This window comes from Crocodylus siamensis, chromosome 4 (genome assembly GCF_052110815.1).
Source record: "Crocodylus siamensis isolate JL-2025a chromosome 4, ASM5211081v1, whole genome shotgun sequence".
Lineage (NCBI taxonomy): Eukaryota > Metazoa > Chordata > Crocodylia > Crocodylidae > Crocodylus > Crocodylus siamensis.
Window position 1 is genome coordinate 221,900,785 of NC_143398.1, and position 13,941 is coordinate 221,914,725.

Below are 13,941 nucleotides of genomic sequence, written 5' to 3' on the forward strand. Positions count from 1 at the left end.
ACCTAGTGCATTAGATTATACCTATGGACTGACCCTGAGCTGGATCAGGACCTCAGTACCAGTCTCAAAGCCATACTTAAGTCTTTACTATTTTGCATATGTAGCTCTAATACCTAGTATGGGCCTCACAGTGTAAATCTGGATTTTGTACTTCAGGAATAACCTGTTAATATGTGCCTAAAGCCAAGCAATATTTAATTACTGAAAGGCCATTTCTCCTTTAATATAACTTGTAACTTAAAAACTATGCTGTATTTAAATATAAAGGTCCTTTTTACTGCGAGTAAATGATTGATGAAGTTTGCAGAAAAATTTATGTCAGGAGCTTAGAAACAGGCTGCTGATAACAGGACTATTCATTTCAGAACACTCTCAGAAAAGTTATGGAAAAGTAAAACTACTTTTAGTTATCTATCTAAAGCATGGCAGACCTTCAGTACAGGTGCCACAGATGGCATGGACAACCTGTGTGTATCACTCAGCACACTGGGGGAGGGGATGAGCAGCACAGCAGCAGATAAGGCAGGAAGCAGAATACAAAGCAGCAAATTGGGTAGGGAGCACACAGAATAAATCAGGAAGCAGAGCAGGGATGATCAGGCAGGGAACAGAAAGCAGAACAGCAGATTGAGCAGAGGAAGGGGATCAGAGTGGCACACGAAGTGGGGGGACCCTAATTTGTGGCACACCTGCCAAAAAGATTGGCTCCCAGTGATCTAACTAATCTAAACAACATGAAGTTAAGAGCACTCATCGCCTGGAAAGAATCACAATTCTTTAACTTTTCCGAGTAATTTGTTCCAGAGAACTGTATGTCTGGTGTTGGTCATTATGAAATGAAATACACTGTATTTAGCCTTTAGGACATGAGCAAAAAATGCTCTCTCTCACAAGTCACAAATAAAATGGATTATGTGGGTTCTCACAAATAAAGGCATACATAAAAACACATTTATGCTGAGTAATTATTTTATTGTGTGTAAAATCAGTCTCGTCTAGATCCTTACCTGTCCATGCGTGTCACCTGCGGACTTTCCAGCCTCAAACTTTAAAGCTAGACCGAAATCAGCAATGCAAGCTGTAAGATTATTTTTCAAAAGAACATTTTTGCTTTTGATGTCCCTTTTAAATTAAGGGAAGAGGGGGGAGAGAGAGAAAAAAAGAGAAAGATTACTCAATCCAACATCAAAAAGTTTTGAGAAAAAAGTTAACAAAACAAAGGACTTTATTAGACTCATACTCTAAAAACACTCTGAAATTCATGGTTTAAAAGTATATTTAAACAGCATCAAAGGAGTGACAACAAAAGCTAAAAGATACAAAATACAGCCACGCATCCTTAATTCATGCTGTTTTAATATATTTAAGTGGTATAAATTGAGCTAAATACAGTATAAGTCCTAACGTTCAATTTCTTGTCTTTCAGTCTAAAAAGTAAAAATGGTCTCCACATATGACAGAATAAGCAGAACACAAAATGATGTAATCAGTAGTCATTTTCTAAATTATAACTGATTTTTAAACTGCACACACTTCAAAGACAGTGAAATATGTTCTATGGGGATAGTGTTGGGATTGTGCTATTAAGGTAGTTTTGGATATGAGTACTTATCATGAGCTGAATTTGTTTACATTAAAATGGAAAATACAAGTCAGTAAACTAAACTGCTTAATTTTATAAAGGCAAGACTTTATTAAACTAGTAAACAAATTAGTGACTAAATGAGACTGAAGTTTGTGCATGTGGGAGTAAAACCTCCCCCACTACCTTCAAGTATATTTTCATTTTTTTTTTTCAGGAATGATTAAAAACCATGGAAGATTAAAAACCAGATTTCTCCCCATCAAAACTGAGCTATGTTATCGGTAAGCCACCTCTTCCTTATTCTTCTGTTTTTCAACACCACCATAGTAGACTTGACACTTAGTACTTCCTTTTTCAAAATGGAAACTATTTAAATATAGATTTCATTTTTGAAAAGCAAAAAAATTTCTCCAGTATTTCTCAACCCAACAAAAAATTTAAGTGACTGTCTAACTTTGCAGGGGATGGAGCTATAGACTGTTCTCAGTGGTGGCAGATGACAGAACAAGGAGCAGCCATCTCAGCAAGGGAAGTTTATGTTAGATACTAGGAAGAATTTTCTCACTAGGAAGACAGTAAAACACTGGAACAGGTTACCCAGAGAGATGGTGAAAGCTCCATCCTTGGAGGTTTTCAAACAGGAGCTGGGTAAACAAAGCTTTTGTGGGGATGATCTACTTGGGGATGGTCCTGCTTTGAGCTGGGGTTGAACTAGATGACCTCCTGAGGTCCCTTCCAACCCTCATTTTCTAGGATTCTATGAAAGCAGTTGCAGTGACATCAAAAAAAGACTCCATGCAAGGTCAGCAAGTGAGGAGTGCAAGTGTGTCAAACAACAAAACTCATACTGAATTTCTCTGGTACAGAAAGAAGCCTAGCTACTTTTTTGGGGGGTGGGAGGGTGTCTGTGTGATCCAAGTAGATACTAAAGCAAATTCAAATGGAATAGAGATCTGATCACGCACTGAGACATCTGCTTTTAGCACCTACACATGCCCTTTATTGGCCTATAAACCAGTGGTTCTCAGCTTTGCTGGACTGAAGGCAGCCTTTGGAAAATGCTGCATCTTAAATTTTACTTGGGTTTTTGACTGGAAAAATAACAGAACAAATCTTTTGTTGCAAAGAACTCAGACTACAACAATTCAGAATGTTTTAGGGACTATGGATCCTTTCTGAAATCGCTGGGTTTATCTTGTGAGCACGCAAGTGTTTTATATCCAACAGTGCTAATATTGAGTTGCACCCTGAGAAACCCTTATAAGGATTTTCCTGGTACCATAATTGAGAATTACTGCTATAGACATTCACAAAATATCATGCATATTAATCTGACATTTTAAAGCTGTATTTTAATATTAAAAATGTAAAAACAGATTTTCCTCATACATGCAAAGCTGCATTTTATTTGTTTATTAATAATCTCATTTTAGTATTTTTATCCAATAAACTATTAGAGTAAGGTGTCTATATGAGACCTCTAGCTTAAGCTTAATACAAACTTAATGCAACAACAGCTGAACTATAAATACCTATGAGATATGGCAGGTTTATGTCCATCTTTTAGACCTGGTATATCCTCATGGAGATAAGCCAAACCTCTAGCCATAGTTTGAGCAATATGACACAGTTCATTCCAAGAAACTAAGTTAGCCTTGAGAAAGTCAGTTAATGAACCCTGTAAAGCAGAGGGGAGAAAATTATTTAAAAAGTAAAACTTATTCTGATCTGCCCATAAACTATTCCAGACAATTTATAATTAGGAGAGAGGTTAAGACCAACACGTTTCAGGAAGAGCATACATAATTACATAGTGGGTACATCTACACGTGCACTTCACTGCAGTTAGCTAATTAGCTCCTCAATAAAGCATCACTGTCTACACGTGCACCAGTACTGGGGCTCAGTAAATTAACTTCACCACAAGATACTTATGGCAAAGTAATTTACTTCACAGGAATGCAAAGTGTGGATGGCGAATGGGGCTGTAGCAGTTTGAGGCAGCAGGCTGGCGGGGGGGAGGTCAGTCGCAGAGCTCCGCAGTTTCAGCACTCTCGTGCCCCAGCCAGCCCCTCCGCTGCTCCACCCCAGACTGCTGCGATCCTGGACGCAGATGAAGACGCTCCAGTTTGAGCTGCATTCATAACTTGCGTAGATGCACCCACTTAGCACCCACAGGTGTTTAGAAAAATAATTTATGGTAGATACTTAAAAAAAAACCAAACTTTAAATAGCCAGTCAAAATAGATCATTAAAAAAAACCCCAAAAAACCCCACACAATAAAAATTACCATTGCATAAAAACGCTGCAAATTTTTTTGCTTTCAACAGAGTATCAGATATATGTTCTGGGCACACAAAAAAGAATCAAAAGGAACTTCATGGGTTCATCTCCAATACAATTTCTGAAAGGAATTACAGCAAAAGGCAGGGCAGAATGGCACCAGAGATACTAAACACTTTCCAAAAGACATACATGTTCGTAGGCAACAGCCGATTTTGTCAGACAGAATCTGTAAGTGGACTTGCAGAGAGCAGGGGTACTGAACAAAGAGTTATTCAAATGCCAAGAACAAGGAAAGCAAGGAAAGGATAGGGAGAGAGGAAACTGCTGAAAGAAGCATTAAGGCATAACGGTGATAGCCACATTTTCTTTTTCTTAATTCAGCTATGTATTGCAAACATGCAGGAATAGGAAAAATTCATAAAATGATTTTGCAGAAAAATGAACATTGAAAAAATGTTAAAAAGAGAAAATACCAAATAGAAATTTAGTCTGGGCAGAATCTGTACTAGTAAGTGCTGTTAACTAGCAATTGGCAACATTTAAAGCTGAAAGTTAGCTTGACCCAATATGGGTCACAGACAGGGAAGTGGCAGGCACTAGACCCAACTGCTGCTGCGACTTTTCCCTGTGACACCAGGGAATGACTGCTGTCACAGTCCCATGTCTGTAGACCAAATCAAATCGCTCCACAGGCCAGATCTTGCCCTTACTATGCTCTTGAAAAGTTTATTATTGTACGTATTTTTATCTGCAAGAGAATCAATGGCCTGTAGCGGCAAAAAAAACATCCCTGAGACTCAATACAACTGAGGGGTATTGGTTAAAATGTTGAAGATTTGCTTCCTTCAAAATGCCCAAACTAAGATCAAAAAGTTGCAATAACTTATTTTTCCTGTTTTCCACAGTAACTTCACAATATATAGAGTAACATACAGTAATCTCTTTTAGTTTTAGGTGGGGCACGCCTACATGTGTGGGCTGTGGTACTGCAGATGGGTCTGTGGCACCACGTACTGCTCATCTGTGCCTGTCTGAATGCGGCCTGAGTCAGCCAGTAAAGTTAGTTTCTGGCCTGTTTGACAAAGCTAGAATAATAATCACTTTACTGACCAACTCTGGCCACATTCAGACGTTGGTGGATAAGTGGTATGTGGCCACAGACCCGAATGCGACACCACATACCACACATGTATGTGTGCCCCACACTGCTATCCTGCAGCACTGTGGGATAGGGGGTTGACCCCGGGGTCAAGAAAAACCTATACCAAAGAAAAGCAGAGTGGTGCATGTTGCGGCAGCACACGCAGCCCAAAACCAGAGCCTGGCCGGCCAGAACCACACTCCAGCTGCTGGCCAGGCTCCTAGCTGCAGAAGTGGTGGGGCTGTAGCTCCCTGAGGTCTCCAGGTAAAGCTGGACACTGCCTCTGAAGTCACAAAAACTGCCACAAGGGTTAGGATGACTGAAACTACCTTTATTTAATTTTGTTAATTAGCTCAAGTTCAAATTGACAAAGTTGTTCATAGGCTACAGAAACATTATAATAAAACCAATAGATAAAAAAAAGGAATATTATTGTAAAAAACTAAAACGTACCTTTTCATGAAATGCTGTAATTAACCAAAGATCTACATCAATGCTGGTGCCTCGTTTCTCTGCACCAATAAATTGCAAAATATTCTCATGCTTCATACCAGGCAAACTGTAAATTTCATATTCATTTTGCCATGACTGTTTGTCCTTAATCAAATACAAATATTAAATTAACACTCTGATGATCCTGACCAAAAGTAATTTCTTCTACATATCAGAAGTTTACTTCTGTAACTCACTGTGCAAAATTAACTGACCTTCTGCAGTAGAAGATTGAAATCTCTTTTGGCACATTACCTTTACATTTCTAACAATTCCTAAAAGGTACATACTGAATACTAATACTAAACTGACAGTTCATCTTCTTTTAAAAGACACTGCATTAAAGTAAAGTAAGATACTATATATTTTTAGCCGAACAAGAAAAATACGAAGAAGGTTTAATTTCTTTTAGAGGTCTGATTTAAAAAAATCACAAAAACTGATTTTCTCCAGTAGAGATTTGTTTCAGTCTTAAAAGTACAATAAAAACTAAAGTGTCAGTTTGCCTAGATATGCTGTGTGGAACAACACAAGGAGTTTTTAGTCAGGGCTGCTGCACTGTCGGCTGAGCAAAGAGTTTGCCTGTTGTCCACTAGCATGATATTTAGCTATGCATCAGATTAATAAACAGTTAAAAATGCTTATCAAACAGAATATTTTACTGACACTGAAACTAAATTGTTCCATTAATAAACTTTTCAATCTGGATTTTAAAAGTTTCAGAATGAATAGTTAAAAACAGGGATTAACAAATGAGAAAGTGATGCGTTTTATTCACAACCCAATTCTAGCTTGCCCATTAGAAAATCTAAGCACAATTCTCTTCTCAGATATGAAAGTAAGTTCTTAATTTCTGCTACACTTAGGTCAATGTGGCTCAGTATGCTCACAGTTTAAGATCCTTCCACTACACATGAAATTTTAACAGCTGAACCACTCTAAACCAGAACCGTCACAGCTGCCTTGGTAAATGCAGCTGGGAACTCAACATTTCTTTTACTGCAGTATATTTCACTTTACTGAGATATGCCTAACTAATAAGCAGCCACTTTACAGAGACTTTCTGGGTAGTAGCATAATCTAACCATTGACACTCATTCTGACTATGATTTAACTTGGACAAAACTGGGATTTTGTTTAGGGACATTTTGTCAAAGCTCACGAGCTAATCGCTACTTAACCCAACAGAAGGATGTACAGGAATTCCAATGCAACTATTCAAGTACTTGAATTACTTGGAAAGAAGTACTGTAGGACTAGAACTATTGCTACTCTACAGCCTACAACCTTCATATTGCATACTGGTGAATGATTTCTTTCTTTTAATTACACTTACATTAGTTCAATAGAAGTAAAATTTGCCTCATCGGCTTTTCAGCTGCAAACATTTCCTATGTGTGGTGACTGTATTAAAATATTTATATTTACTGAAAATTTGTTGAAATAAGAGTTTCTGTTACTATACGTAGAAAGTTTGCTTTTTCCAAAGTAAAAAGATAAGAACCTCAACTTACCTGAATTGGGAATATTTTGACAGCAACATATTCATTTAGCAACTGAGCTTTCCAGACACAACCAAATCTTCCCCTAGCTTTGACCTCTAGCAACTGCAGGGGCTTCAGACCCATTAAGGGTGATGGTGGTGGTGGCCCAGGGTCCTGAAAGAAGATATGTACACAGAATTAAAAATATAAATAAGTAATCTATAATGACAGCACTGGAAAGAAACACATGTAACTTTGGTATCCTATATGGCTGACTTTGATATCTCATTCTGACCCTCTCTCACAGAAGTGGAACAAACTGTCGAACATCCTCAGAATTAATATTCAAACAACACTACATCAATTCTCATAAAAATTCATTCATGGGTGTGAAAGAATAGGAACAGCAAACACTGAAAAATGAAAATCAATATTTTTTTTTTTACTTTTAATACATGATAGCGTGAACTGAACACATTTAACATAAAAGAAAAATCTATTTTTACATGTGTCGTACAAATACACATGATCTGGTTTGCATCTCTTGCTAAACATCTAAAATTTCAACAGCTTTCATGGCTTAGTGGCTGTACTCTACACAGATGACTACCATTCCCACTTCTCTTGCTTACTAGATAGGTAAGGAAGGTGGAAAGCTACAGAAGAAAAATTTCCCCATGCCATAACATCTCCAGTTGAAGGAGGAAATCCCAGTCAGTCCTCAAATATAAAAGAAGTTATGAAGTACAACTATAAGGATGTATAATATAGGATCTATGTTATCAGAAGCTCTGAAAGGTATAAGGACAATTTCTCATGTTGAGAAAGATGTAATTAATTTACATATACCAAAAATTTTAAACTATATTATATGCATTAATTCTATGCACAGCTTATACAATGTAGTATATTTTCAATTCTCTGGGCAATGGCAAGTTTCTTTAGTGTTGGGTTTCATCTCTCTTTTCAATAAACATTAAGGCTGGCTTGTATTTATATGATTATCATATTGTGAACAAAAACATTAGACTTGCTTGCATGAATCTTTGCAAAAACAAAATAAAAAAAATCAAAACCTACTCTGAGTTACACAAATGCTAACACTTCCAACAGAGGCTACTTTTCTGAATTAAAATATAGCATGTTATTCTTAATAGTAAGCATATGCCTTTGACTGAAAACAAAGTTTTATGAATGAGACTGTAGAATAACTAAATCCTTTTCTACTCATCTGTTGGATAGGATACAGATGGGGGAATAAAATATAGCATGGGGGAATATAATATAAATTATGGTATATTAGTGGTAGAAAATAATATAAATAGATAGATAGTAAAATAAAATATAGAAGACTAAGTCTATTTTAAAATCATTTGTAAAACACAAACTTTGATTTCACAAATGGATACTGCCATATTATCTTTTTATGGAAAGAAGCAAGAAAAAAAAACAGGCAAATTAGTTTTACCAAACATTTTTGTTGTTTTACATAACCATTTTTAATGCTTACTAGATTTTAAAACTAAAATTGTTAAAAAAATTTAACATCTTAAAATTTATTCCCTATTATCAGAACAATGATAAATGTTCCCTCTCCACCACATTTTCATTTGTTTTCTATAGCACTTAGAAGGATAATTATTCTCATTTCATCTTGCTTCTCATTGCTAAGTCAAAGTGCATCCTTTTTTATTTTAAGCAAATTCATTCTTCAAAAAGAAAACCACCATCATGTATCAGCAGGTTTATTCTAATTAGCTAAAGAAACTTTATTCTGTAATCCTACTTTACTTAATACCTAGTAAAGAACTCTTTACGAATTACAATTTCTTCCTCAATAAGCAATGGCAACTGTTTACTAAAATGGCAACATTTTTCAAGAAATACAGATTCCTGTAAAATATTAAAACTACTCAAAACATACCAAAATCATAAAGACACTTGCATTAACTTTTCATATAATGTTAAAAATCTTTCAACAAACAGGAAAACAATGAATGCTTAAAATAAAACTAAATTACATAAAAAAGCTGATTAGAAAAAAAACTGATAAAAATATCACTACTACACAAAAAGAATAATTTTCAGTCATACAGTCTTGCACCCAATTTCAGAGCTCTTTAAAAACATTACAAATCCCTGTAAAGAGGTTGTCCTCATCTAACTAATGCAAGAAGTACAGCAGAGAACAAGAGGCAAAACTTCACAATGAATGTTTCAATTTACTTGCAAATTCATACTATGATATGCAAATAAATAACCTTCTTTTCAAGAGAACTGAGCACCCAACGGTTCCTGTCGACTCGAAGAAAAAAATTTCAGGCACTGATTTTGAAGTCTTGATCCTAATAACTTGCCCCAAAGAACAATTCTGTGGCAAACTGGTAAATAAAACTAATGTTCGACTCTGCTTTAGACAACTGAATAGCCTGTCCTCTCTGAAATCTAAATGTATTTTTAAAGGCACTATCTGAATTTGCTGTTTATCATACAGTAAGTTCAAAACTTCTCTATTCATTGAAAGAAAAAGGATGATGAAAACCACTGAACTAGAGAGACTCTCTCTCAAGCAGCTGATGCAATCACATGATGATGTTACAAACTCCAAAAAGTTTCAGAAAATAACGTTCTCCAGTTTCGGTGACATTTATTTCTATCACAGAATCACACAGCCTACGTACTCCACAACAAAACACTGGTCAAAAACTTTTGTTCACCTTCACAATAAAGTGCATGCAATACTTTTACACAGAGGCAGCTGATAATTTCTGCAATTTCAAAATTTCCCTTTCAAAATGCAACAAAAATTTCCTACGAAGTTCTAAACTGCTTTTAATATTGCTAAAATTAAAGAAGTTTCTTTATCATTTGTCCTTTTAGAACATACACTGAGAAAAAAGGGTGGGTTTTTTTGGAAAAAGTCTATTTCTTAAAAAGTGAAAAAAGATTATATTTCAGCAGAGTACTTTATTTCAATTATTTTCTAAACACAATTTCTTCAAAAAAATCAGTGGGTTTTTATAAAGAATTTCATTTTCAACAAATTGGAATTTTTAAGACAGACACTGAATCAGAAGATTTCCAAACCATCCCTACTTCTACGCAAGTCATCTGTGTGCCACAAGCACAAATAGTTTGAAACGACCTTTCCAAAATTTGTGTTTAGCTTGAGCACTCATTATGTTCTGAAATGTCTAATAACCGAACTCTGAGATTGATTAACAAAAGCTTCTGCTACGGGCTGATGTATCATCTGATAAAAAACAGACGTAGGTCTGTTACTTACTGGCCTTCAGTTAGATTTTGGTCATCCAGTTAAGTCACAAAGCTGAACTAGTATGAATCTAAATACTGAAACAGATTACCATGGCTATACAGAAGTTTTGTTCTGATTTTTTGTTTTGTTTTGTTTTTTATTTCAGCTTTTGCTCTATTTTTGGTTCCTATTTCTCTTGGTTCTGATTTTTAATTCCGAGGCCAGCTACATACACCATCCAATCTAGCTCAGGAGATTAAGAATAAATGTTGAAGAGATCAAGACAGGTAACTTACATAAATGTTTTTCCCCTAGCTGATTCTGGGAACAGCCATCAGGATCAAAGTGAAGTCTAACAAGTCTCAGGCTGTGGAACTTTAAAAAGTTAAAATGGGTGTCTAATCTGCTAAAAAGGGCCGCCTGATTTAGAAAATACAACAGTTCCTTCAGCCTACTTAGGGCAGGCTCCAGTTATCACTTTCACATCAGAAATGAACTAGGTCATTAAAGAACTGCTTTAGGGAAATAGGTGACAAGGAATACCCAAAAAGCAGAGAAGAGATTGCTAAAGAATAATCATAATTAACTTCTGACTGCAAAACACGGGGAGATCCCAAAGCTTGTTTGATCCAGTATTTGTTGCAAGTGCACCTAGCAAAGAAAATCTTCAAATAATTTACTGACAAAGTGCGTTTTATTTAAAAAACAACCCTTTGATGGAATGAAGTAATCTGTTTCTTTCAATTAAGCCACTGAAGTTTCAAATGGTAACATGGAGTCCCTCCAGTGACCAAAGCCACGTTCAAACCAATGACCTAGATGTGAAATTACCAAACTCCATGGCCATCCAACTCCACAGCATGAGAGATTTCAGTGAGTCTTTAAGAGTACTATAAACATAAAAATAATTTAATATTTTGATCCAAGCATGCTTACTGACTGCTTCTACAAAATACTGCAAAAACTTAACTCTTATCAAAGGAACAATAAGAAATGGATTGCATGTCCACAAATAGTTCAACAACCATGAACAAACATCAATGCATCTTACCTCAATCATAATATGAAAGGCGTGCTTGCAGAAGGGGAAAAAACACAGGCAAAGGAAATTACTATTTATATTAAGAATGAGGTGAAAAAGCAGCTTGCAAGAAAAGTGACACATGAAAGAATAGTTTCAGCTAGTTACAAAGTATATTCATGGGAATAATATATTTCTTACATTAATAAATTGCTTAAATATAAAAATCTACCACTGATAATGTAGTGTTAGTAAAGAAAGAGATAAATACAGGTACAATACAGACTATTATAACTGGAAAAAAAAAAAGAATAGATCATTTGTAAGACTAAAGGAGGAGGGGTATTTTAATTGCTTTTTAAACAACAAAGTTGTAAAAGTGTAGTATAACTAAAATAGTACATGGATGATCCTATGTTCTGTGCACATTCAGCATTCAGTGCCATTCCTATTTAAATAAAACATACAATACATATTTAATAGAAATGGCACTGAAGACTAAGTGTACATGGAATGTAAGATAGTCCATGTAATATTTTACTTATACTACATTTTTACAACTGTGCCTTTTAACATATTTTCTTGTCTGATTAATTTTTTAATCTATTTAGTATTTCTCAATTTGAAAAGTCTATTCTGTGAAGAGACTAATTAACTTGCAGAATAAAACTGATTTTTTGCCATATTCACAACAGTCCACAAGGTGGCAGTGTTGCATCTAAAATTAAAAGGCTATACTTTTATTAGTAACCTATGAAACAATGTTTAATGCCCAAGCATAACTACAAAAGATTATAATATAGTTTATCATGCTAGAGCTATAGTATTAGATTTAATAATTTGATCGTTCACGTGTTACAGGTGCAGTCATAAGCAAGTAATCCTACCAACTGATGGACATAAAACAGTCACACTTAAGCCTTTTTCAAAAAGTCAATATTAATACTTAATTATGTACTTTTAGTGAAAAATTTTGTAAAAAATTAAAATCAGAACACAATTACTAGAGTTTAGACATTCAAATCAGAATGGACCACTTGGCCATATTTTTTCTTTCCTCGATCAAATGCATATTAGTATCACTTAACTTCTATATATGGTTATAAGCATATTTGTTAAGTTTCACTGCACTTTCTGAAAAAATACTGCAGTTTTGCCCCTTATTCATTTTATCTGGACTGCATCATCATTTAATCAGATAACTGTGCAACAGAAAAGAATTCAGACACTGTGGTACTCAGACATCACTTTATGGCAACTATCCCTACCTATCTTCTACCCTGTTTTTATTTCCTTAGATTATAGATACTTCAGGGCTAAAGACGCTCTTCCTCTGTGCTAGGAAACTGCGTAGCACATGCTGAGCAGTATCTAAATAATTAATAATAAACTAGACAAAGTATTTCTTGGAGGCTGGATTAGTTGGAGTTGGCTTTATGAATATTACAGTAGGGCTTGCTGCTATAGAAAGAAGGACCAGACTGCAACTGATCTCCCACCGGACTCTTCGGCTAGCTAAAGGGGAGAAAATAGAAAAGGACAAGGCCAACAAGTAGCTTCTCTAACGCACCCCAAGATCTTACAGAAGAGTTTGGTAGCATCTACCAGAAAATACAGTTTGTCCTTTGAACAAATAAAAAAATATATATTTTTTTTCCAAAACCAAACATTGTAAAAAAGCTGAAGATATTAAAAGGAGAAGAATTTCCTTATAATAAAAATATTTCCATGACCTCTGTGGCAGAGATGGTGACCTGTTTCAATTTAAACCATGGTGCATCCCTGGATACTTTCAATACTGAAAACAGACATGCACAAGCTATGCTCTGCATTAGACAGAAAGTTTCAGAATGAAGAAAAGTTTTTCCAAGCCTGCGACTAAAATGACAGCCATTCTAGGTGCTAGAAATATTCAATTCATAAAACTAAACATGTGATGTGAAAACAATTACTGAACTGGCAGTGCTATGAAAATAGAAATGCATACCACCCACCCAACATGTTTAGCCATACTTCTCCTAATACAAGAGGTCTGAAAATGAACATTAACCACCACAAAAGTTAAACAGATACGTTGGAAATATTTAAGAATCTTTTTGTTGTTAATGTTATAAAGCCATGTTTCATTACCCAGAAAGTATGAGGTAGATTGGCTTTTTAGTCCCTAATTCAAGAGGGTCTGTGAACATTTTCCAGAATCAGAAACTGGGGAACAGATTGTAAATATTTAGTTGATCTAATAAAAGAGATCAAATTTACCTAAAGAACCTTATCTGACAATATCTATAGGCTTTCCTAGTTAAAAAAAAAAAAAAAGAAAAAAAAAAAGATTTTGGGAAAATTTCAATGTGAAAAAAAGCTTAAAGGAAATAGGGTATCCCCAATAAACACCACATACATAGTTTCTTAAACAAGGGATAAGAAACTGAGTACAAATCACCAACTTGAAATTCTGATTAGATAAAGACTGGGGGCTATCATTCTATCCTTTTCTTTCTGAGTCTGAGTCAGATTATTTGCATAAGCAACTGCAGTGCCACATATACACACTGTAACACTGTAGCTTCAACCTAGCTCTGAAAAAGTACAGCTCTTGAATGTAAAGACAGAGTAGCATGGTAAACACACACGCACACACCAAATATACAAATATTTCCCTCCCCTATGACTTGTAT

At 35.2% G+C, this 13,941-nt stretch overlaps 1 protein-coding gene across 1 annotated transcript in view; it reads right to left on the reverse strand.

The window, feature by feature from the left end:
* The window catches only part of ACVR2A (activin A receptor type 2A), an 84,853-nt gene that overhangs the window by 6,954 nt on the left and 63,958 nt on the right, over nt 1-13,941 (reverse strand). Inside the window, exons 5-8 of the mRNA XM_090045808.1 lie at nt 7,020-7,163; nt 5,467-5,610; nt 3,118-3,263; nt 1,008-1,122 (exon numbers count right to left, since the gene is read on the reverse strand). Of these exons, the coding sequence (XP_089901934.1) occupies nt 1,008-1,122; nt 3,118-3,263; nt 5,467-5,610; nt 7,020-7,163 (549 nt within the window). The remainder of the gene's footprint in view (nt 1-1,007; nt 1,123-3,117; nt 3,264-5,466; nt 5,611-7,019; nt 7,164-13,941) is intronic.